We start from the raw sequence: 22,714 nt of genomic DNA, 5'->3' as shown, positions 1-22,714 counted from the left end.
ACACAGGTGAGACTGAAGACACAGGTGAGACTAAAGACAGGTGAGAATGATGAGACAGAAGGAAACACAAGGAACAAAGAACACCAGAGCAGAACACTGAGGACAAGTACAAAGTAAAACCCAACAGTGAAACCACCTAAAGCAGATACTACAAAATAAAACAGGAAACACTAAAGACTTAAAACACAAGACAGGAAATAAACAAACAGGAAACATAGGAGGACACAGGGAAACACGTCAAAGACTAAAGTAAAGGAAATAATCCAGACTAGGAAACAAACCGAACACTGAGGAAAGAATGAAATATAAAACAGAACCATAACCCAGTTTATGGTTGAATGTGGGCGTGTAGCGCTGCAGAACATGGGGATCATTTACCTACGCACACTTTTAGGTAGATCTTGATTTATAGAGGGAACTTTGCGTGAAGGCGGGTGTGCGTACGAACAGTTTTATAAATCTGAATTATTTTGTGCCATTTCTGGGATGTGGTGCACGTACATTGTTAGTCTGGATTCTATGCACTGATTTATAAATGAGACCCCTGGTCATTTGATCTCTGCAGATTTCAAGTGACTCCTTTAAAGTTGTGAGCTGTGAGAAAGTCCTGAATCCCCCCCAGGGGACGAAAAACTAATCTATCTGTCTCTCTATCTGTGACTGCATCAATGTCAACTGTGCAGGATGGTGCAGCAGTTCGGCGTGGACTTTGAGAAGTGCATCGAGGGCTCTGGAGATCAGGTCGACACGTCCAATTTGTCTGGTGGAGCAAAGATCAACCGCATCTTTCATGAGCGCTTTCCCTTTGAGCTGGTGAAGGTGAACAGACTTCTGATTGTTATCATACTGAGGCCTCTGGAGGACTACAACACTGTACACAGAGGCATTTACTGCCTGCATGTCATAGAGCGCTGAGTCTGGCAGAAGTCTCAGGTGGTCAACAGCAGCTGACGCTTGTTCAATCAGAATAATAACTTTATTCAGACTTGTTTTCAGAATGCTAAACTAAGAACCAAACAAAGAAGAGCGAGTGTGACCGAGGTACCTTGGTAGGTCACACTTAGGTATCAGTCAGCTCCATAACTGCTCAATGATTGGTTTGTTTACAGCACTAATGTTGAATCTGTTTTTAATGTAATACTCTAGTTCTCTTTAATCCAGCACTAACAAAGAGACTCCTCAGCTGGCTCATGTTGAAGGGGACACACTATATAACCTGAGAGTCGACTGACCATCCAGTCCTTTGTTTGTGGTCTGCAGATGTCTGACAACACAGAGAGAAATGCTCCTTTTATTGTTTTCACAACATAACAAAGGAACACAATCACACGTATTGAACAAACGAGGACCCCCACCCCCTCCCTCTCGAGTGATTAGTCATTAAGTTTGGGAATCAGGTCAGTAAATCAGTCCCTTCTGTTTCATCACATGTGACAAAGCTGTCCTTGATATGTAGCAGATGACTTGGTCCCAGAGCTGGTGAAAATGATGATGTTTTATTAAGTAAGAGTCGTAGATAGCTCAGACACCCACCTGCCTATGAGAGAGCTACTACTCTCTTTACCACTAACCCACCCAAATCCACAAACATACACAAACATGTCTCTGGATATAGAGCCAGTATAAACACAGGCTATTTGTATCTGTAAAATATTTTGAATACATAGTTTTATTTCCTGCCGGGAACTTTTGTATTTCTGTACAATGGAAAAATGTCTTTCTCACATTTAATACAAATATCAGGTATAACACTGTAGTTTTGGATTGTGCTTGAGAGCATGCCTCCTCCCACTGTCCTGTTGGTATGACCTCTTGCAGGTCTCCATCCTTCTTTACTTCTACTAAGCATCTGTGTGGATGTTAGACCCTTCTTTAAACAATTCACGTTCATTCATTTTTCTAGGGTAGACATCTTGGGTAGGCATAATGTTTGATTGATTAAGGGGTATATTACATTTTAACCATTATCAACCATTTATACCAGTAGTAAAGGTCTCCTACTTTTCCCAGTTCCTTGTACAATGTTGTCATAGTGACAATATCTCACAGAAAATACAATCTAATAAAAATATACATCACAGTGTATTTATGAAACTATATTTGTATATTGCTCTGCGCACAGCAACCTACCATTGCATGTCTCTCAGAGACCATCCTGTATATAGACTCGACCTGGGAGAGGGCGCCATTGAGCCAATGATAAAAAATAAACAAATCCTACAACAGACAACACAAACACTGTTAAGTCTACAGAGGAGTGATGTCTACGGGAAACATCGCATTTAAAGAGACACACACACCAAAACAGAGCGTTCAGAGAGATCTGGTTTCTACAGGGTCACATGACCTCCTCTGCTGCTTCATTCATGTTATATTTGAACCAAAGCTCAGATGTTTCATTTAGACCACAGCAGGGCTGTTTAAAAAGAGGGAGAATACATCCTCTTTAAGTAGTTGTTTTTCTGTTGTCACCTAGATGGAGTTTGATGAGAAGGAGCTGAGGAAAGAGATCAGCTATGCCATCAAGAACATCCACGGCGTCAGGCAAGTTGAGGCTGCCTGCGCACAGCACCTCACCTGTACCAGATGTTTGCTTCATTGTCTGAGTGTGTGCTTCCCTGTGTGTCAGCTTGTGTTGGTTTGTGCCCCTTCACTGTGTTTTCTTTAGTCTCCATGCTGTTTTGTTCCCCTTAAGGTTGTCATGACATAGACGGTCCCTCTGCTTCCGTCTGCTTTCATCTGACCTCCCTTTCCTGCTTCCATGTCTCCATGTGTGTCTTGTCTGTATGTCCTTCAGGACAGGCCTGTTCACCCCTGACCTGGCGTTTGAGGCCATAGTGAAAAAGCAGATCATTAAGCTGAAAGAGCCGTGTCTGAAATGCATCGACCTGGTCATCCAGGAGCTCATCAACACAGTCAGACAGTGCACTAATAAGGTATCACTGCATGGTCTCCTGTCAATTCTATATAAGCACACCACAGAGACCAGCTGACCCACAAGCTGCCAGGAGCCAAATTAGTAGAGAGAGGTTATTTATCCGACTGTTGAAAGGATGAATTCAAAGCCTGAAATAAACTTCCTGTTATCAGACTTCTGTTTGAACATTAGCACATTTATTCATCCTGGCTGAGCTGTGGAGCACTGAGTGGTGTCTCTAAGAGGCTGTGTGTTCACAAACAGGATGTTACAGGTTCACTACACGACAAGCTGCAGGTTCACTACACAACAAGCTGCAGGTTCACTACACGACAAGCTGCAGGTTCATTACACAACAAGCTGCAGGTTCACTACACAACAAGCTGCAGGTTCACTACACAACAAGCTGCAGGTTCACTACACAACAAGCTGCAGGTTCACTACACAACAAGCTGCAGGTTCACTACACAACAAGCTGCAGGTTCATTACACAACAAGCTGCAGGTTCACTACACAACAAGCTGCAGGTTCATTACACAACAAGCTGCAGGTTCACTACACAACAAGCTGCAGGTTCATTACACAACAAGCTGCAGGTTCACTACACGACAAGCTGCAGGTTCATTACACAACAAGCTGCAGGTTCACTACACAACAAGCTGCAGGTTCACTACACGACAAGCTGCAGGTTCACTACACAACAAGCTGCAGGTTCATTACACAACAAGCTGCAGGTTCACTACACAACAAGCTGCAGGTTCATTACACAACAAGCTGCAGGTTCACTACACAACAAGCTGCAGGTTCACTACACAACAAGCTGCAGGTTCATTACACAACAAGCTGCAGGTTCATTACACAACAAGCTGCAGGTTCACTACACAACAAGCTGCAGGTTCACTACACAACAAGCTGCAGGTTCATTACACAACAAGCTGCAGGTTCACTACACAACAAGCTGCAGGTTCATTACACAACAAGCTGCAGGTTCATTACACAACAAGCTGCAGGTTCATTACACAACAAGCTGCAGGTTCATTACACAACAAGCTGCAGGTTCATTACACAACAAGCTGCAGGTTCACTACACAACAAGCTGCAGGTTCACTACACAACAAGCTGCAGGTTCACTACACAACAAGCTGCAGGTTCACTACACAACAAGCTGCAGGTTCACAAGCTGCAGGTTCATTACACAACAAGCTGCAGGTTCACTACACAACAAGCTGCAGGTTCACTACACAACAAGCTGCAGGTTCACTACACAACAAGCTGCAGGTTCACTACACAACAAGCTGCAGGTTCACTACACAACAAGCTGCAGGTTCACTACACAACAAGCTGCAGGTTCATTACACAACAAGCTGCAGGTTCATTACACAACAAGCTGCAGGTTCACTACACAACAAGCTGCAGGTTCACTACACAACAAGCTGCAGGTTCACTACACAACAAGCTGCAGGTTCACTACACAACAAGCTGCAGGTTCACAAGCTGCAGGTTCATTACACAACAAGCTGCAGGTTCATTACACAACAAGCTGCAGGTTCATTACACAACAAGCTGCAGGTTCATTACACAACAAGCTGCAGGTTCACTACACAACAAGCTGCAGGTTCATTACACAACAAGCTGCAGGTTCACTACACAACAAGCTGCAGGTTCACTACACAACAAGCTGCAGGTTCACTACACAACAAGCTGCAGGTTCATTACACAACAAGCTGCAGGTTCACTACACAACAAGCTGCAGGTTCACTACACAACAAGCTGCAGGTTCACTACACAACAAGCTGCAGGTTCACTACACAACAAGCTGCAGGTTCATTACACAACAAGCTGCAGGTTCACTACACAACAAGCTGCAGGTTCACTACACAACAAGCTGCAGGTTCACTACACAACAAGCTGCAGGTTCACTACACGACAAGCTGCAGGTTCACTACACAACAAGCTGCAGGTTCATTACACAACAAGCTGCAGGTTCATTACACAACAAGCTGCAGGTTCACTACACAACAAGCTGCAGGTTCATTACACAACAAGCTGCAGGTTCACTACACAACAAGCTGCAGGTTCATTACACAACAAGCTGCAGGTTCATTACACAACAAGCTGCAGGTTCATTACACAACAAGCTGCAGGTTCACTACACAACAAGCTGCAGGTTCATTACACAACAAGCTGCAGGTTCATTACACAACAAGCTGCAGGTTCATTACACAACAAGCTGCAGGTTCATTACACAACAAGCTGCAGGTTCATTACACAACAAGCTGCAGGTTCACTACACAACAAGCTGCAGGTTCACTACACAACAAGCTGCAGGTTCACTACACAACAAGCTGCAGGTTCATTACACAACAAGCTGCAGGTTCACTACACAACAAGCTGCAGGTTCATTACACAACAAGCTGCAGGTTCACTACACAACAAGCTGCAGGTTCACTACACAACAAGCTGCAGGTTCATTACACAACAAGCTGCAGGTTCACAAGCTGCAGGTTCACTACACAACAAGCTGCAGGTTCACTACACAACAAGCTGCAGGTTCACTACACAACAAGCTGCAGGTTCATTACACAACAAGCTGCAGGTTCACTACACAACAAGCTGCAGGTTCATTACACAACAAGCTGCAGGTTCATTACACAACAAGCTGCAGGTTCACAAGCTGCAGGTTCACTACACAACAAGCTGCAGGTTCACAAGCTGCAGGTTCACTACACAACAAGCTGCAGGTTCACAAGCTGCAGGTTCACTACACAACAAGCTGCAGGTTCACAAGCTGCAGGTTCACTACACAACAAGCTGCAGGTTCACTACACAACAAGCTGCAGGTTCATTACACAACAAGCTGCAGGTTCATTACACAACAAGCTGCAGGTTCATTACACAACAAGCTGCAGGTTCACTACACAACAAGCTGCAGGTTCACAAGCTGCAGGTTCATTACACAACAAGCTGCAGGTTCACTACACAACAAGCTGCAGGTTCACAAGCTGCAGGTTCACTACACAACAAGCTGCAGGTTCATTACACAACAAGCTGCAGGTTCATTACACAACAAGCTGCAGGTTCACTACACAACAAGCTGCAGGTTCATTACACAACAAGCTGCAGGTTCACTACACAACAAGCTGCAGGTTCACTACACAACAAGCTGCAGGTTCACTACACAACAAGCTGCAGGTTCATTACACAACAAGCTGCAGGTTCACTACACGACAAGCTGCAGGTTCATTACACAACAAGCTGCAGGTTCACTACACGACAAGCTGCAGGTTCACTACACAACAAGCTGCAGGTTCACTACACAACAAGCTGCAGGTTCATTACACAACAAGCTGCAGGTTCACAAGCTGCAGGTTCACTACACAACAAGCTGCAGGTTCATTACACAACAAGCTGCAGGTTCACAAGCTGCAGGTTCACTACACAACAAGCTGCAGGTTCACTACACAACAAGCTGCAGGTTCACTACACAACAAGCTGCAGGTTCACTACACAACAAGCTGCAGGTTCATTACACAACAAGCTGCAGGTTCATTACACAACAAGCTGCAGGTTCACTACACAACAAGCTGCAGGTTCACTACACAACAAGCTGCAGGTTCATTACACAACAAGCTGCAGGTTCATTACACAACAAGCTGCAGGTTCACTACACAACAAGCTGCAGGTTCACTACACAACAAGCTGCAGGTTCATTACACAACAAGCTGCAGGTTCACTACACAACAAGCTGCAGGTTCACTACACAACAAGCTGCAGGTTCATTACACAACAAGCTGCAGGTTCATTACACAACAAGCTGCAGGTTCATTACACAACAAGCTGCAGGTTCACTACACAACAAGCTGCAGGTTCATTACACAACAAGCTGCAGGTTCACTACACAACAAGCTGCAGGTTCATTACACAACAAGCTGCAGGTTCACTACACAACAAGCTGCAGGTTCATTACACAACAAGCTGCAGGTTCATTACACAACAAGCTGCAGGTTCACTACACAACAAGCTGCAGGTTCACTACACAACAAGCTGCAGGTTCACTACACAACAAGCTGCAGGTTCATTACACAACAAGCTGCAGGTTCACTACACAACAAGCTGCAGGTTCACTACACAACAAGCTGCAGGTTCACTACACAACAAGCTGCAGGTTCACTACACAACAAGCTGCAGGTTCACTACACAACAAGCTGCAGGTTCATTACACAACAAGCTGCAGGTTCACTACACAACAAGCTGCAGGTTCACTACACAACAAGCTGCAGGTTGTAAAAATACAGAATCCGGTTTGAGAAAAGTTGATCTGTATTTTAATTTCCTAGTTTGACTCAAGTCCCATCTGTTGCTATGGAGGGGGCGGAGCTTCTGAACTATACTGCAACAAGTCAGTAGGAGGATCTCCAAATGTTTTAGCTTCACTTCTATTCCAGACATCCATTTTGTGTGTTCTGAAGTCTGCCTTCTGAGCAGTTTGCTAAGAGCCGTAGACGGCCTCTCAACTTGCACATTAAAAAATCCTCCAACGACCAGAAAAGTGTGAAAACCTGCAGCTTGTTTCTGATTATCAAGTACTGTGAACTTAACGCCTGTTTTATTTTCTCCTCCTCTTCTCTACTCCTCATTCTCATTTGTCTCCTTTTTCCCTCTTTTTTTCTCTAAACTCTGAAAATCACTTTTGTCTGCCGCTCCCTTTTTCCCATTATGGCTGTGCTTCACCTCCTTCTCCTCCTCTCCCTCCTCCTTCACCTCCCCCTCCTCTTGCTTCCCCCTCCATCCTCTACTCTCTCCTCTTCCTCCTTCTCCTGCTATAAAACCTTTCACTCCCATGATGCCTCACCACAGGACAGGCCTGTTCACCCCTGACCTGGCGTTTGAAGCCATAGTGAAAAAGCAGATCATAAAGCTCAAAGACCCGTGTCTGAAATGTGTCGACCTGGTCGTCACCGAGCTTGTCGCCCTGATCAGGAAGTGCACTGAAAAGGTAACGCGGAGCAGCAGAGATTCATTAAGAGAATCCAGCTAAGAAGCTGAAGGATCATTTGAGTGTTGCTGAACATTTCCCCTCACTGCTGCTTTAGGCTTTACTTAGCACCTTCCCCACTGACCCCCTCTTTAATGACCAATCTAAAAGAGCCTGGACCCCACGGACCCCCTCTTTAATGATCTAAAAGAGCCTGGACCCCACTGACCCCCTCTTTAAAGATCTAAAAGAGCCTGGACCCCACGGACCCCCTCTTTAATGATCTAAAAGAGCCTGGACCCCACTGACCCCTCACCCTATTGCAAAATCCAATCCCCACTCACAGTCAGAGATTGTTTTTACCCTGACACCAATAATTCCACCTCAAGACCCTAATCTTCATCTTATTTTTTCTTTCTCCTTTTCTTCCTAACTCCTCTCTGATTGGTTGAAACTGCACCAGTTTGAGACGTTATAATATTTAATCTACAGCTGATGTCATGCCTGATTAGTGCCTGCTCTTTCTTCAGGGTGCTCATGTTGAGATCATGAAGTAATGGTGTTTACAGTGTTGTGAAACGGTGCCTGCAGCAGTGTGTGTGTTTTGTGTGTGTACGACTCCAGCTGGGATCATACCCTCGACTGAAAGAAGAGACCGAGAGGATCGTCACCACCTATGTCAGAGAGAGAGAGGGCAAGACCAAAGACCAGGTGTGTGTGTGTGTGTGTGTGTGTGTGTGTGTGTGTGTGTGTGTGTGTGTGTGTGTGTGTGTGTGTGTGTGTGTGTGTGTGTGTGTGTGTGTGTGTGTGTGTGTGTGTGTGTGTGTGTGTGTGTGTGTGTGTGTGTGTGTGTGTGTGTGTGTGTGTGTGTGTGATTTTGTCTCTTTGGACTAAATGAGTGCCGTTTCCTCTTTAAGGTGCTTCTGTTGATCGACATTGAGCTCTCCTACATCAACACCAACCATGAGGACTTCATTGGATTTGCTAAGTACAGTCAAACTTTATGAAGAAGTATCATGAAGGCAGAAATAAAAAGTCATCTGGCCTCAGGTTCAGATACCTATGGGCATTAAGAAAGTGGGCTCTCCCTGGTCCTCTTTAGGGTCCTCCCCGGTCCTATAGGGGGTCATCTTGGGGGTCCTCTTCCATAACGAATATGATAGAGTAGATCTAGATGTCAACGCCTTTCATTTTCATTGTTTATTCATTTCACAGGAAATGACACGGGCAACTTTGATGTTGGGTTTGATCTAGTCAATGTGGTTCTATAAATAAATAATGAACCTGAATTGTTCCGTCCGTGTCGCCATAACACGACGTGCAGCTAACCAGTTAGCTTCATCACTGAACAGACGACACCTTGGATCTTCACTGAGGGAAGTTTCAGTTACTAAAACACAGAATACAAACATTCACTGCATTACAGTGCAATCATGCTGTATTCACACGGCTGCTTCACCGTAGCACCAATAAAATAACTGTTCAAGAGGTCAAATACAACAGTTAAACCAACACAGCCTCACAGATCACAGACTCTCAGCTGAGGGAACGGACAGTCTCTGTCCAGCAGGAAGACGTTGAATCTGAGACATCATGATGAATATGTTAAAGCTGCAGTGAACCTTTGAACCTCTCTCTAACAGAATGTCTTTCCTGCAGCGCCCAGCAGAGGACAGCTACCAACGCCACCAAGAAGAGAGTCATGCCCAACCAGGTAACACACCTGTATAGACTCTATACTGCCCCCCTCTGTTCGTTATGGAAAACTTCCTCCAGTGTCAAAGCTGCTTCACTCTTCTCCTCTGTGCTCCTATTATCCCTCCATTCACACCATTTATTATGAGGGCCCATTCACACCATTTATTATGAGGGGCCATTCACACCATTTATTATGAGGGCCCATTCACACCATTTATTATGAGGGCCCATTCACACCATTTATTATGAGGGGCCATTCACACCATTTATTATGAGGGCCCATTCACACCATTTATTATGAGGGCCCATTCACACCATTTATTATGAGGGGCCCATTCACACCATTTATTATGAGGGGCCCATTCACACCATTTATTATGAGGGCCATTCACACCATTTATTATGAGGGCCCATTCACACCATTTATTATGAGGGGCCATTCACACCATTTATTATGAGGGCCCATTCACACCATTTATTATGAGGGGCCATTCACACCATTTATTATGAGGGCCCATTCACACCATTTATTATGAGGGCCATTCACACCATTTATTATGAGGGCCCATTCACACCATTTATTATGAGGGGCCATTCACACCATTTATTATGAGGGCCCATTCACACCATTTATTATGAGGGGCCATTCACACCATTTATTATGAGGGCCCATTCACACCATTTATTATGAGGGGCCATTCACACCATTTATTATGAGGGGCCATTCACACCATTTATTATGAGGGGCCATTCACACCATTTATTATGAGGGGCCATTCACACCATTTATTATGAGGGGCCATTCACACCATTTATTATGAGGGCCATTCACACCATTTATTATGAGGGCCCATTCACACCATTTATTATGAGGGGCCATTCACACCATTTATTATGAGGGCCCATTCACACCATTTATTATGAGGGGCCATTCACACCATTTATTATGAGGGCCCATTCACACCATTTATTATGAGGGCCCATTCACACCATTTATTATGAGGGCCCATTCACACCATTTATTATGAGGGCCCATTCACACCATTTATTATGAGGGGCCATTCACACCATTTATTATGAGGGCCATTCACACCATTTATTATGAGGGCCCATTCACACCATTTATTATGAGGGGCCATTCACACCATTTATTATGAGGGGCCATTCACACCATTTATTATGAGGGGCCATTCACACCATTTATTATGAGGGGCCATTCACACTATTTATTATGAGGGGCCATTCACACTATAGTTTATTATGAGGGGCCCATTCACACCATTTATTATGAGGGGCCATTCACACTATAGTTTATTATGAGGGGCCCATTCACACCATTTATTATGAGGGGCCATTCACACTATAGTTTATTATGAGGGGCCATTCACACCATGGGCGCCATAATTCACATGTGATCAGGTAATTAACACTTTGAGATCACACAGCAGCACCTTGTTAGAAACATGATATGATCAAAATGCAGCTCAATCAGGCACTTTATCCAGTTTGACTTCCAGTAATATTTCCAGTTTGACTTCCAGTTTGACTTCCAGTAATATTTCCAGTTTGATTTCCAGTAATATTTCCAGTTTGACTTCCAGTAATATTTCCAGTTTGACTTCCAGTTTGTTTTCCAGTTGGATTTCCAGTAATATTTCCAGTTTGGCTTCCAGTTAGATATGGAGCTAGATTTCCTGTTATAAACATTAAGTCAATTAGAGTGTGTCATTTACACAGCTCAGTCTCATGATTGTTTCCTGTTGTCATCCCTGAATGTCTTTGTCTTCTTGCCTTCAGTCTGGTAAAGACCAGGATGCAGAGAAGGTGATTTTGTACTGTCATGATTTCCTGTTTGTGGTGGATTTGAACTTGACAGTATCCATGTGACTGGACCTCTCTGTTCTCCCAGAATACTGTCAAACCTGCACGGTGTCTCTTCTGTATTTATTTTGTCCCTTCAGTCTCTCTGTAGATAGTGACCCTGATGACATCACACACTGACCTGTGTTACCATTCAGCTGATGACATCACACATTGACCTTTGTTACTGTTCACCTGATGACATCACACATTGACCTTTGACTCTGTTCAGCTGATGACATCACACATTGACCTTTGACTCTGTTCAGCTGATGACATCACACATTGACCTTTGTTACTGTTCACCTGATGACATCACACATTGACCTTTGTTACCATTCAGCTGATGACATCACACATTCACCTTTGTTACTGTTCACCTGATGACATCACACATTGACCTTTGACACTGTTCACCTGATGACATCACACAATGACCTTTGTTACCGTTCAGCTGATGACATCACACACTGACCTTTGACACTGTTCACCTGATGACATCACACATTGACCTTTGTTACCGTTCAGCTGATGACATCACACATTGACCTTTGACACTGTTCACCTGATGACATCACACACTGACCTTTGTTACCGTTCAGCTGATGACATCACACACTGACCTTTGTTACCATTCAGCTGATGACATCACACACTGACCTTTGACACTGTTCACCTGATGACATCACACATTGACCTTTGTTACTGTCCACCTGATGACATCACACATTGACCTTTGTTACCGTTCAGCTGATGACATCACACATTGACCTTAGTTACCATTCACCTGATGACATCACACATTGACCTTTGTTACCATTCAGCTGATGACATCACACATTGACCTTTGTTACTGTTCACCTGATGACATCACACATTGACCTTTGTTACTGTTCACCTGATGACATCACACATTGACCTTTGTTACTGTTCACCTGATGACATCACACACTGACCTTTGTTACCATTCACCTGATGACATCACACATTGACCTTTGTTACCGTTCAGCTGATGACATCACACACTGACCTTTGTTACCATTCACCTGATGACATCACACATTGACCTTTGTTACTGTTCACCTGATGACATCACACATTGACCTTTGTTACTGTTCACCTGATGACATCACACATTGACCTTTGTTACTGTTCACCTGATGACATCACACATTGACCTTTGTTCCTGTTCACCTGATGACATCACACATTGACCTTTGTTACTGTTCACCTGATGACATCACACATTGACCTTTGTTACCATTCAGCTGATGACATCACACATTGACCTTTGTTACCATTCAGCTGATGACATCACACATTGACCTTTGTTACCATTCAGCTGATGACATCACACATTGACCTTTGTTACTGTTCACCTGATGACATCACACATTGACATTTGTTACCATTCAGCTGATGACATCACACACTGACCTTTGTTACTGTTCACCTGATGACATCACACATTGACCTGTGTTACTGTTCACCTGATGACATCACACATTGCCCTTTGACACTGTTCACCTGATGACATCACACATTGACCTTTGTTACATTCACCTGATGACATCACACATTGACCTTTGTTACTGTTCACCTGATGACATCACACATTGACCTTTGTTACATTCACCTGATGACATCACACATTGACCTTTGTTACTGTTCACCTGATGACATCACACATTGACCTTTGTTACTGTTCACCTGATGACATCACACATTGACCTTTGTTACATTCACCTGATGACATCACACATTGACCTTTGTTACTGTTCACCTGATGACATCACACATTGACCTTTGTTACTGTTCACCTGATGACATCACACATTGACCTTTGTTACTGTTCACCTGATGACATCACACATTGACCTTTGTTACATTCACCTGATGACATCACACATTGACCTTTGTTACTGTTCACCTGATGACATCACACATTGACCTTTGTTACTGTTCACCTGATGACATCACACATTGACCTTTGTTACATTCACCTGATGACATCACACATTGACCTGTGTTACTGTTCACCTGATGACATCACACATTGACCTTTGTTACATTCACCTGATGACATCACACATTGACCTGTGTTACTGTTCACCTGATGACATCACACATTGACCTTTGTTACATTCACCTGATGACATCACACATTGACCTGTGTTACTGTTCACCTGATGACATCACACATTGACCTTTGATACTGTTCACCTGATGACATCACACATTGACCTTTGTTACTGTTCACCTGATGACATCACACATTGACCTTTGTTACATTCACCTGATGACATCACACACTGACCTTTGTTACTGTTCACCTGATGACATCACACATTGACCTTTGTTACTGTTCACCTGATGACATCACACATTGACCTTTGTTACATTCACCTGATGACATCACACATTGACCTTTGTTACTGTTCACCTGATGACATCACACATTGACCTTTGTTACTGTTCACCTGATGACATCACACATTGACCTGTGTTACTGTTCAGCTGATGACATCACACATTGACCTTTGTTACTGTTCACCTGATGACATCACACATTGACCTTTGTTACTGTCCACCTGATGACATCACACATTGACCTTTGACACTGTTCAGCTGATGACATCACACATTGACCTGTGTTACTGTTCACCTGATGACATCACACATTGACCTTTGACACTGTTCACCTGATGACATCACACATTGACCTGTTTGATGTCAATTTGGGATTCATAACAACTTCCTGTTTCTGTACTTAAGTTCCTGTTCTAACCTTCCATCTTCAGGAAGGGGCTTACTTTATTTAAAAATAAAAGCATAAAACTAGTTAAGTACTCTCACCTCGTTTGGCTTGTTAAATAAAATGTGATGAAAAAGTGATTTTAAATATGCAAGTAAAAATGTAAACAATCATTTGACAGCCCTGATATTCAAAGCTACATGTTCCCCATGTTGTGGAGCACTAAACTCTTGGCTTCTCATGTGCAGGTGATTCGCAGAGGATGGCTAACTATCAACATTAGCATCATGAAGGGAGGGTCTAAGGACTACTGGTTTGTCCTGACGGCAGAGTCTCTCTCCTGGTACAAAGATGAGGAGGTAGGAACGTTTTCTGGGACAGGACATGTTTACTGTCCTTTAGTCAAAGGGAAGGAAAAGGAACAGCGCCAACTTCAGCCTTTCTGTGGCTTCAAGTTGCTCTCCTTAGTCTTTGCTCTCGAAGGAAATGCTTCTTTATGAGTTGGCGATCTTGCCCATCGTTATCACCTCTCTCTGCTTTCATCAGGAGAAGGAGAAGAAGTACATGCTGCCTCTGGACAACCTGAAGCTGAGAGACGTGGAGAAGGGCTTCATGTCCAGCAAACACGTCTTTGCCATCTTTAATACTGAACAGAGGTGATGTTCTTAATCAGTCTGTTGTAATGTCCTTCAACAGACAGAATATTTAACTGTGTGTGTCTGTGTGTGTGTGTGTGTGTGTCTGTGTGTGTGTGTGTGTTAAACAGGAATGTGTATAAAGATCTGCGTCAAATTGAACTGGCATGTGACACTCAGGAGGACGTGGACAGCTGGAAGGCGTCATTACTCAGAGCTGGCGTTTATCCGGAGAAAGACCAGGTATTTACATGTCATTATTATTAACCCTTCTGTCACTGTGACTGGAGTTTGTTTGGTCATTCAGTGCAGCGCCCCCCACTGGTCCAGGGAGCAAACTGTGTAAGGACGCATTAGTTAATAAGGTTTGTTAACATGGATGTGGTGGTACCACATAACAAAAACTGACTACATAACTTTAGGTCGATCAAGTGACAGACAAGGAGGCGGAGCTAAAGACCATGCCACTTATTATACAAATGTCTGCACATACTGGAGTCTGTTCAGGGCATCGATTGGTAGCCCTAACAGAACTACATTACAATAGTCCAGGCGGGAGGTGATAAAGGCATGAAAGACAATTTCGTTCACAGGGTCAGGGGTGAGGGCCGAAGTCTTGAGAAATGTTTGAGGTGGAAAAAGGCAGATTTGGTGATGGACTTGATGAGGATTTTTAAAGAAAGGGATAGAGTACAGAATGACTCCCAGGTTGCGGACGTCGGGTGAAGGGCAGTCATCCACCTGAGCAGTAACTTTAGTTTAACCCTAACTATGCGCTCAGTCTTGCTGCTGTTGAGTTGAACAAGTTAGAAGAAATCTATGAAGCTATTATTGTGACAAAACTGTGAAAATGCATATACGAGTTAGTAAGGTCCTCTACCTGCTTTTTGTAAAGTGTCTTCAGATAACACTTGTAGGAACTGATGCCATACAAATAAAGATTAATTGATATACTGATCTGCAAATGTGTAAAAAGATCCATACATGCGTGTACTGATCTGTAAATATATGAAATACAGAATGTATAATTGTTTAAGGCTGCCCGTCTCAGCGCTCAAAGCCTAGCCTGTGAGCCTTAGTTCAGGGCAATGAACACCCACAGCTGTGTTTGCAGATCGTCAGACACACATCTGATGATACAATGCCTTGCAAATGTATTCATCCTCTTTGGCATTTTTTGTGTTTTGTTGCCTCACAACCTGGAATTGAAGTGGATCGTTTAAGAGTTTGCATCTCTTTCATTTACAGACCATGCTTACAACTTTGAAGAAGTCTTATTTTTTTATTGAGAAGCAAACAACACGTGTCAAAGTAACAGAAAACTTCAATGTGCATAACTGTTCATCCCCCTGAAGTCAGTACTTTGTGGAGCCACCTTTTGCTGCAATAACACCTGCAAGTCACGTTGGGAATGTCTCTATGAGCTTGGCTTAGGGTAACTACTCGAGTGTTGCTTTCACAGTATGCTTAAGGTCATTGTCCTGCTGGAAGGTGAACCTCTGTCCCAGTCTCAAATCACTGGCAGACTGAAACAGGTATTTAGCACCATCCATCATTCCCTCTATTCTGACCAGTCTCCCAGTCCCTGCTGCTGAAAAACACCCCACAGCATGATGCTGCCACCACCATGTTTCAATATGGGGATGATGTTCTTGGAATAATAAGCTGTGTTGGGTTTCCGCCAGATGTAGTGTTTTCCTTGGTGGCCAAAAAGTTCAATTTTAGACAGATACTTTATTGATCCCGAGGGAAATTCAAGGCATCCAGTAGCAGTATACAGACAGGCAGGACACAAGACATTAGTTACAATACACACCCGCTGTCCCCCCTCCTCTGTATTCAATAATCCCCCAAACAGGATTTAGCAGCCCCTATGTGACTAAGAGTAAATATAATCACAGGTTAAACCTGTGCAGTTAGCATTAGACTCATGCTTATATAACATAAATGTCCATGACCAGAACACCTTCCCCCATACATTTGGGCAGTCTCCCACGGGCTTTTTGGCAAACTCAAAACGTTCTTTCTTATTTATATCTTTAAGTAATAGCTTTTTTCTGGGGTAGGGTTAGGCTTGAAAATGGGATGGGGGAGATGGGATAAGATACAGGAAGAGGGATAGAGAACAGGGGTAATGGTTGGTCAGGTAGGCCATCCACCAACATTCCTGAGGAACCTAAGAGAGCTCAGGAGCTCCCAGGGAATTTGATCTGGTTAGTAACTGAGATGTACAAATAGAGACATGCAATAATATGAACTCAGAGACAGATAAGAGATCCTGGTGCCAGTTCCCCCGGTAGTCTCGACCTATAGCAGCATAACTATGAGCTGGTCTAGACCTGATCCAGCACTAACTATAAGATTTATCAAAAAGACAAGTTTGAAGTCTATTCTTAAAAGTACCTAGTGTGTCTGCCTCCCGGACCCCGACTGGTAGACGATTCCAGAGACTGAAGACTCTACCACCTGTAGGACATTTAGAGACTGTAGGTACCAGCAGGTCTGATAACTGCAGACTCTACCTCCTGTAGTTTAGAGACTGTAGGTACCAGCAGGTCTGATAACTGCAGACTCTACCTGCTGTAGGACATTTAGAGACTGTAGGTACCAGCAGGTCTGATAACTGCAGACTCTACCACCTGTAGGACATTTAGAGACTGTAGGTACCAGCAGGTCTGATAACTGCAGACTCTACCACCTGTAGGACATTTAGAGACTGTAGGTACCAGCAGGTCTGATAACTGCCGACTCTACCTCCTGTAGTTTAGAGACTGTAGGTACCAGCAGGTCTGATAACTGCAGACTCTACCTCCTGTAGTTTAGAGACTGTAGGTACCAGCAGGTCTGATAACTGCAGACTCTACCTCCTGTAGTTTAGAGACTGTAGGTACCAGCAGGTCTGATAACTGCAGACTCTACCTCCTGTAGTTTAGAGACTGTAGGTACCAGCAGGTCTGATAACTGCAGACTCTACCTCCTGTAGGACATTTAGAGACTGTAGGTACCAGCAGGTCTGATAACTGCAGACTCTACCTCCTGTAGGACATTTAGAGACTGTAGGTACCAGCAGGTCTGATAACTGCAGACTCTACCTCCTGTAGGACATTTAGAGACTGTAGGTACCAGCAGGTCTGATAACTGCAGACTCTACCACCTGTAGGACATTTAGAGACTGTAGGTACCAGCAGGTCTGATAACTGCAGACTCTACCTCCTGTAGTTTAGAGACTGTAGGTACCAGCAGGTCTGATAACTGCAGACTCTACCACCTGTAGGACATTTAGAGACTGTAGGTACCAGCAGGTCTGATAACTGCAGACTCTACCACCTGTAGGACATTTAGAGACTGTAGGTACCAGCAGGTCTGATAACTGCAGACTCTACCTGCTGTAGTTTAGAGACTGTAGGTACCAGCAGGTCTGATAACTGCAGACTCTACCTCCTGTAGTTTAGAGACTGTAGGTACCAGCAGGTCTGATAACTGCAGACTCTACCTCCTGTAGTTTAGAGACTGTAGGTACCAGCAGGTCTGATAACTGCAGACTCTACCTCCTGTAGTTTAGAGACTGTAGGTACCAGCAGGTCTGATAACTGCAGACTCTACCTCCTGTAGTTTAGAGACTGTAGCTACCAGCAGGTCTGATAACTGCAGACTCTACCTCCTGTAGTTTAGAGACTGTAGGTACCAGCAGGTCTGATAACTGCAGACTCTACCTCCTGTAGGACATTTAGAGACTGTAGGTACCAGCAGGTCTGATAACTGCAGACTCTACCTCCTGTAGTTTAGAGACTGTAGGTACCAGCAGGTCTGATAACTGCAGACTCTACCTCCTGTAGGACATTTAGAGACTGTAGGTACCAGCAGGTCTGATAACTGCAGACTCTACCTCCTGTAGTTTAGAGACTGTAGGTACCAGCAGGTCTAATAACTGCAGACTCTACCTCCTGTAGTTTAGAGACTGTAGGTACCAGCAGGTCTAATAACTGCAGACTCTACCTCCTGTAGTTTAGAGACTGTAGGTACCAGCAGGTCTGATAACTGCAGACTCTACCTCCTGTAGTTTAGAGACTGTAGGTACCAGCAGGTCTGATAACTGCAGACTCTACCTCCTGTAGTTTAGAGACTGTAGGTACCAGCAGGTCTGATAACTGCAGACTCTACCTCCTGTAGTTTAGAGACTGGAGGTACCAGCAGGTCTGATAACTGCAGACTCTACCTCCTGTAGTTTAGAGACTGTAGGTACCAGCAGGTCTGATAACTGCAGACTCTACCTCCTGTAGTTTAGAGACTGTAGGTACCAGCAGGTCTGATAACTGCAGACTCTACCACCTGTAGTTTAGAGACTGTAGGTACCAGCAGGTCTGATAACTGCAGACTCTACCTCCTGTAGTTTAGAGACTGTAGGTACCAGCAGGTCTGATAACTGCAGACTCTACCTCCTGTAGTTTAGAGACTGTAGGTACCAGCAGGTCTGATAACTGCAGACTCTACCACCTGTAGTTTAGAGACTGTAGGTACCAGCAGGTCTGATAACTGCAGACTCTACCTCCTGTAGTTTAGAGACTGTAGGTACCAGCAGGTCTGATAACTGCAGACTCTACCTCCTGTAGTTTAGAGACTGTAGGTACCAGCAGGTCTGATAACTGCAGACTCTACCACCTGTAGTTTAGAGACTGTAGGTACCAGCAGGTCTGATAACTGCAGACTCTACCTCCTGTAGTTTAGAGACTGTAGGTACCAGCAGGTCTGATAACTGCAGACTCTAAGGGATGTACACATGCTGTAAAAATAGGAAAAGGCTCTATGTCAAAGCTAAAACAAAAACACGGTCAAATCCAATCAAGAAAATAGTTTGTTTTTACAATCCGATATGTTTAACAAACCACAAAAAATCAAAAAGAAGTTGAAGTCACTTAGACCAGCCCACAAAGGACCATTGGACTGGGTACTTATCCTAGACAATATAAATGGACTGTATGGTTCTGGTTTCTGGGACTACACGAGTCTGTTTTTTTAGGCTATATGGGTCCGGTTGAACTTGGGATGTGAGGTTGTTTTGGGAGAGATCCCTCAAGGGAACAATGGGAGATTTATATTGCATGTCTTCTTCCACTCGCTCTTTTTCTCCTCCAGCCTGACAGTGAAGAAACTATAACTTCCAGCGACACTGTGTCCATGGACCCGCAGCTTGAGCGACAAGTGGAGACCATCCGCAACCTGGTGGACTCGTACATTGGCATCGCCAACAAGTCCATCAGAGACCTCATGCCCAAGACCATCATGCACCTGATGATCAACAGTGTACGTCTTCGGAGGTAAAAGTCTCATTCCTGTGAGTTATAACCAACAATCTAAGATAAATCTCTCTTTTTCTCCTTCCCGTCCTGCAGGCGAAGGACTTCATCCACTCAGAGCTGCTGGCCTACCTGTACTCTGCAGGGGATCAGGGCAGCATGATGGAGGAGTCAGCAGAGCAGGCTCAGAGGAGGGATGAGATGCTGAGGATGTATCATGCTCTGAAGGAGGCCCTGGTCCTCATTGGAGACATCAGCACCACCACTGTCTCTGTCCCAGTGCCTCCGCCTGTGGACGACAACTGGATCGCCAAGGACCCGAGGTGAATAAACACAAAAGTACAAGAGGTGGTATGATCCTGGGTTAAGGTTTGAATAATCAAATGTTTGTTTTTATTCGTATTTCATTTTCACTTTTTGTTTTCAGTTGGCGTTTTATTTTTATTAGTTGATGTTTTTTTGTGAACCTTGACTGTCCGAAATGGAAATGCATTTTACCCAACATCTTTACACCCAACACTTTCAGTCAGTCAGCGTTTTTATGTAGAGCCTCGTTTTGAATCCAGTTATTTTTCATTCGTTATTGTTTTTTTTTCTATTCATGCTAATCACCTTAATGAAAAGTAGTTAAACATCCCACTCTCCAAAGAGACCACACCCCCATTTAGGTGACAAGTGCTGTGAATGTGTTGAATAGAAAACATAAATAGGAACACAACTAAACGCTGTCAATTTTGAAGAAGACATTGTGATCAACTTTAGAACCCGAGTTGAGTCTTTATTGGCTAACCAGCAATTCTTAGGAATTTGGAATACAGTACCCATTTTTAACACTAGGTGTCCGAGTATCATATTGCTCCCTTGATCACGACAATATTGTAATGTATTAACGGTTTGCTTTTGAAGGTTTAAAACCAGTGTTCCTTACAAAGCTCAACATTTGTACTTAAAAACATCCCGTCCGTCTCTTCAGTCCTCCTCCAACATCCCGCCCTGCAGCAGCCACAGCGCCTCCTCCAGGCAGACCCCCTGCAGTGCGCGGGTCTACCCCGGGTCCTCCACCCCCTCTTAACCCCTCGCCAGCATTTGGAGCTCCGCCTGTCCCCTCCCGACCTGGAGATCCCACGTCTGGGGCTGTTCCTCTCGTCCCCTCCAGGCCGGCCCGCGTGCCTCCTGCTCTGCCGCCGGGGATCCCGAGGTAAAAATCACACGCACACAAGTTTTATCCTGCAGCAGACTGCAAGTGAAGTGTTGTTCTGTCAATTCTTGCTTCTTGTGTTTTAGGATCCTTGTTGCTTGACCGTCTGATGATATTTTTCCTCACATTTCTCCCCCCCCCCCTTTCTTCCTGCAGCAGAAGACCTCCGCACAGACCCACTGTCATTCGCCCTTCAGAGCCCTCCTTGCTTGATTAGAAAGAGCAAACTTCACACTTTTATAATTCTTCTACTACGTGTCTTCTGTAACTGATGATCATCTGACTGACTGAATGTGCAGTTAGCTTTTTTAACCAAGTGTACCATGAAATATTCTGCTTTATGAGAAAGGGATTCATTGGAGGATTTGATTGACTTTTAGGTTAAGAAGCAGCCAGCTGGAGTTTGACTGATTTCATTTGAAAGTATCTTAATGATCTTCATGATTTTTGATATAATCTTCCTTAACATGCTAACATTTAATCAAACAATTAAAGCCCCTCTTGAAGCCCGCAGCTCTTTTGATACTGCTGTGGAAAACAATAAATCAATATCCTCTCATAAAACTCTGTTCTTCTTACCTTCTGTGTCTCATGTTCAACAAGATGTTTTCAAGTTACTTCGAGAGAAGAATTAAGAGTTCCTATCCGACGACTGTTCTAATTAATTCAACCATCAAAACTGAGCTCAATTTAAAATGTAATGCTCAATTTAAAATGTAATGCTCAATTTAAAATGTAATGCTATATAAAACATATGGGGTGTTCCTGGTGAATGCCAAAACATTTGCCTGTAAATTTATGAGTTTGATAATTGGGGGTGAGTGATAATCAGGAGCCAGCTTGTAATAATAATAATAATAATAATAATAATAATAGATTGGTTTCATCAGTTTTTTTCTAAATAAGAAAACAAACAACCAATAAACAAAACAAAAAAACCCCTTTCCCTTAAATAATGGAGGCGTTGAAGTACCTGAAACTGAATTAACCTGTGTCGTACAAAGACACAGTGTGCATATGTTACTAGCATAACAAAGCCAATAACCATGTACAGACTCTATTAGCCCCAACCAGGGTGAACACTTTATAAGATTACTTCACAAGTAACTAAGTATTTAATGTTTTTCTTTTCCATCCTAACGTCCCCATCATAAACATTAACAACAAAAGAATTCCTTTGTTGATAACCTGAGATAACCTTAATGCTTTCTAGTAACAAAACATGTTTATAAATAAAACACTTTACAGCAACATAAAAACCACGTCAGGGTTCGGGTCAGGGTTCGGCTTGACCCTGACGTGATATCAATACATTCTGCAGGCTTCAATTCACCACTTCGCCATGTGTCGCCAATGTACCATGCCTCTAAAATATATGCACG

General features: G+C 43.7%; 1 protein-coding gene across 2 annotated transcripts in view; it reads left to right on the top strand.

The window, feature by feature from the left end:
- LOC306820591 (dynamin-2-like) overlaps positions 1 to 21,896 on the top strand; it is a 50,580-nt gene extending 28,684 nt beyond the window's left edge. Inside the window, exons 8-20 of one of the 2 annotated variants that reach the window (XM_079338470.1) lie at positions 684 to 819; positions 2,477 to 2,544; positions 2,798 to 2,936; positions 8,517 to 8,603; positions 8,810 to 8,880; positions 9,552 to 9,606; positions 14,454 to 14,564; positions 14,752 to 14,861; positions 14,972 to 15,083; positions 19,974 to 20,141; positions 20,231 to 20,457; positions 21,108 to 21,332; positions 21,492 to 21,896. In XM_079338470.1, the coding sequence (XP_079194596.1) occupies positions 684 to 819; positions 2,477 to 2,544; positions 2,798 to 2,936; positions 8,517 to 8,603; positions 8,810 to 8,880; positions 9,552 to 9,606; positions 14,454 to 14,564; positions 14,752 to 14,861; positions 14,972 to 15,083; positions 19,974 to 20,141; positions 20,231 to 20,457; positions 21,108 to 21,332; positions 21,492 to 21,549 (1,567 nt within the window). In that variant the 3' untranslated portion in view covers positions 21,550 to 21,896. Of the gene's footprint in view, positions 1 to 683; positions 820 to 2,476; positions 2,545 to 2,797; positions 2,937 to 8,516; positions 8,604 to 8,809; positions 8,881 to 9,551; positions 9,607 to 14,453; positions 14,565 to 14,751; positions 14,862 to 14,971; positions 15,084 to 19,973; positions 20,142 to 20,230; positions 20,458 to 21,107; positions 21,333 to 21,488 lie in introns of both variants that reach the window. The other variant, XM_079338469.1, reaches the window with a different exon arrangement.
- The last annotated feature ends 818 nt before the right edge of the window (positions 21,897 to 22,714 follow it).

This window comes from Symphodus melops, assembly GCF_947650265.1.
Source record: "Symphodus melops genome assembly, chromosome: 2".
In the NCBI taxonomy this organism is placed as follows: domain Eukaryota; kingdom Metazoa; phylum Chordata; class Actinopteri; order Labriformes; family Labridae; genus Symphodus; species Symphodus melops.
The sequence above is the reverse complement of the archived record's forward strand: the minus strand, read 5'-3'. Positions and strand labels throughout refer to the sequence as shown.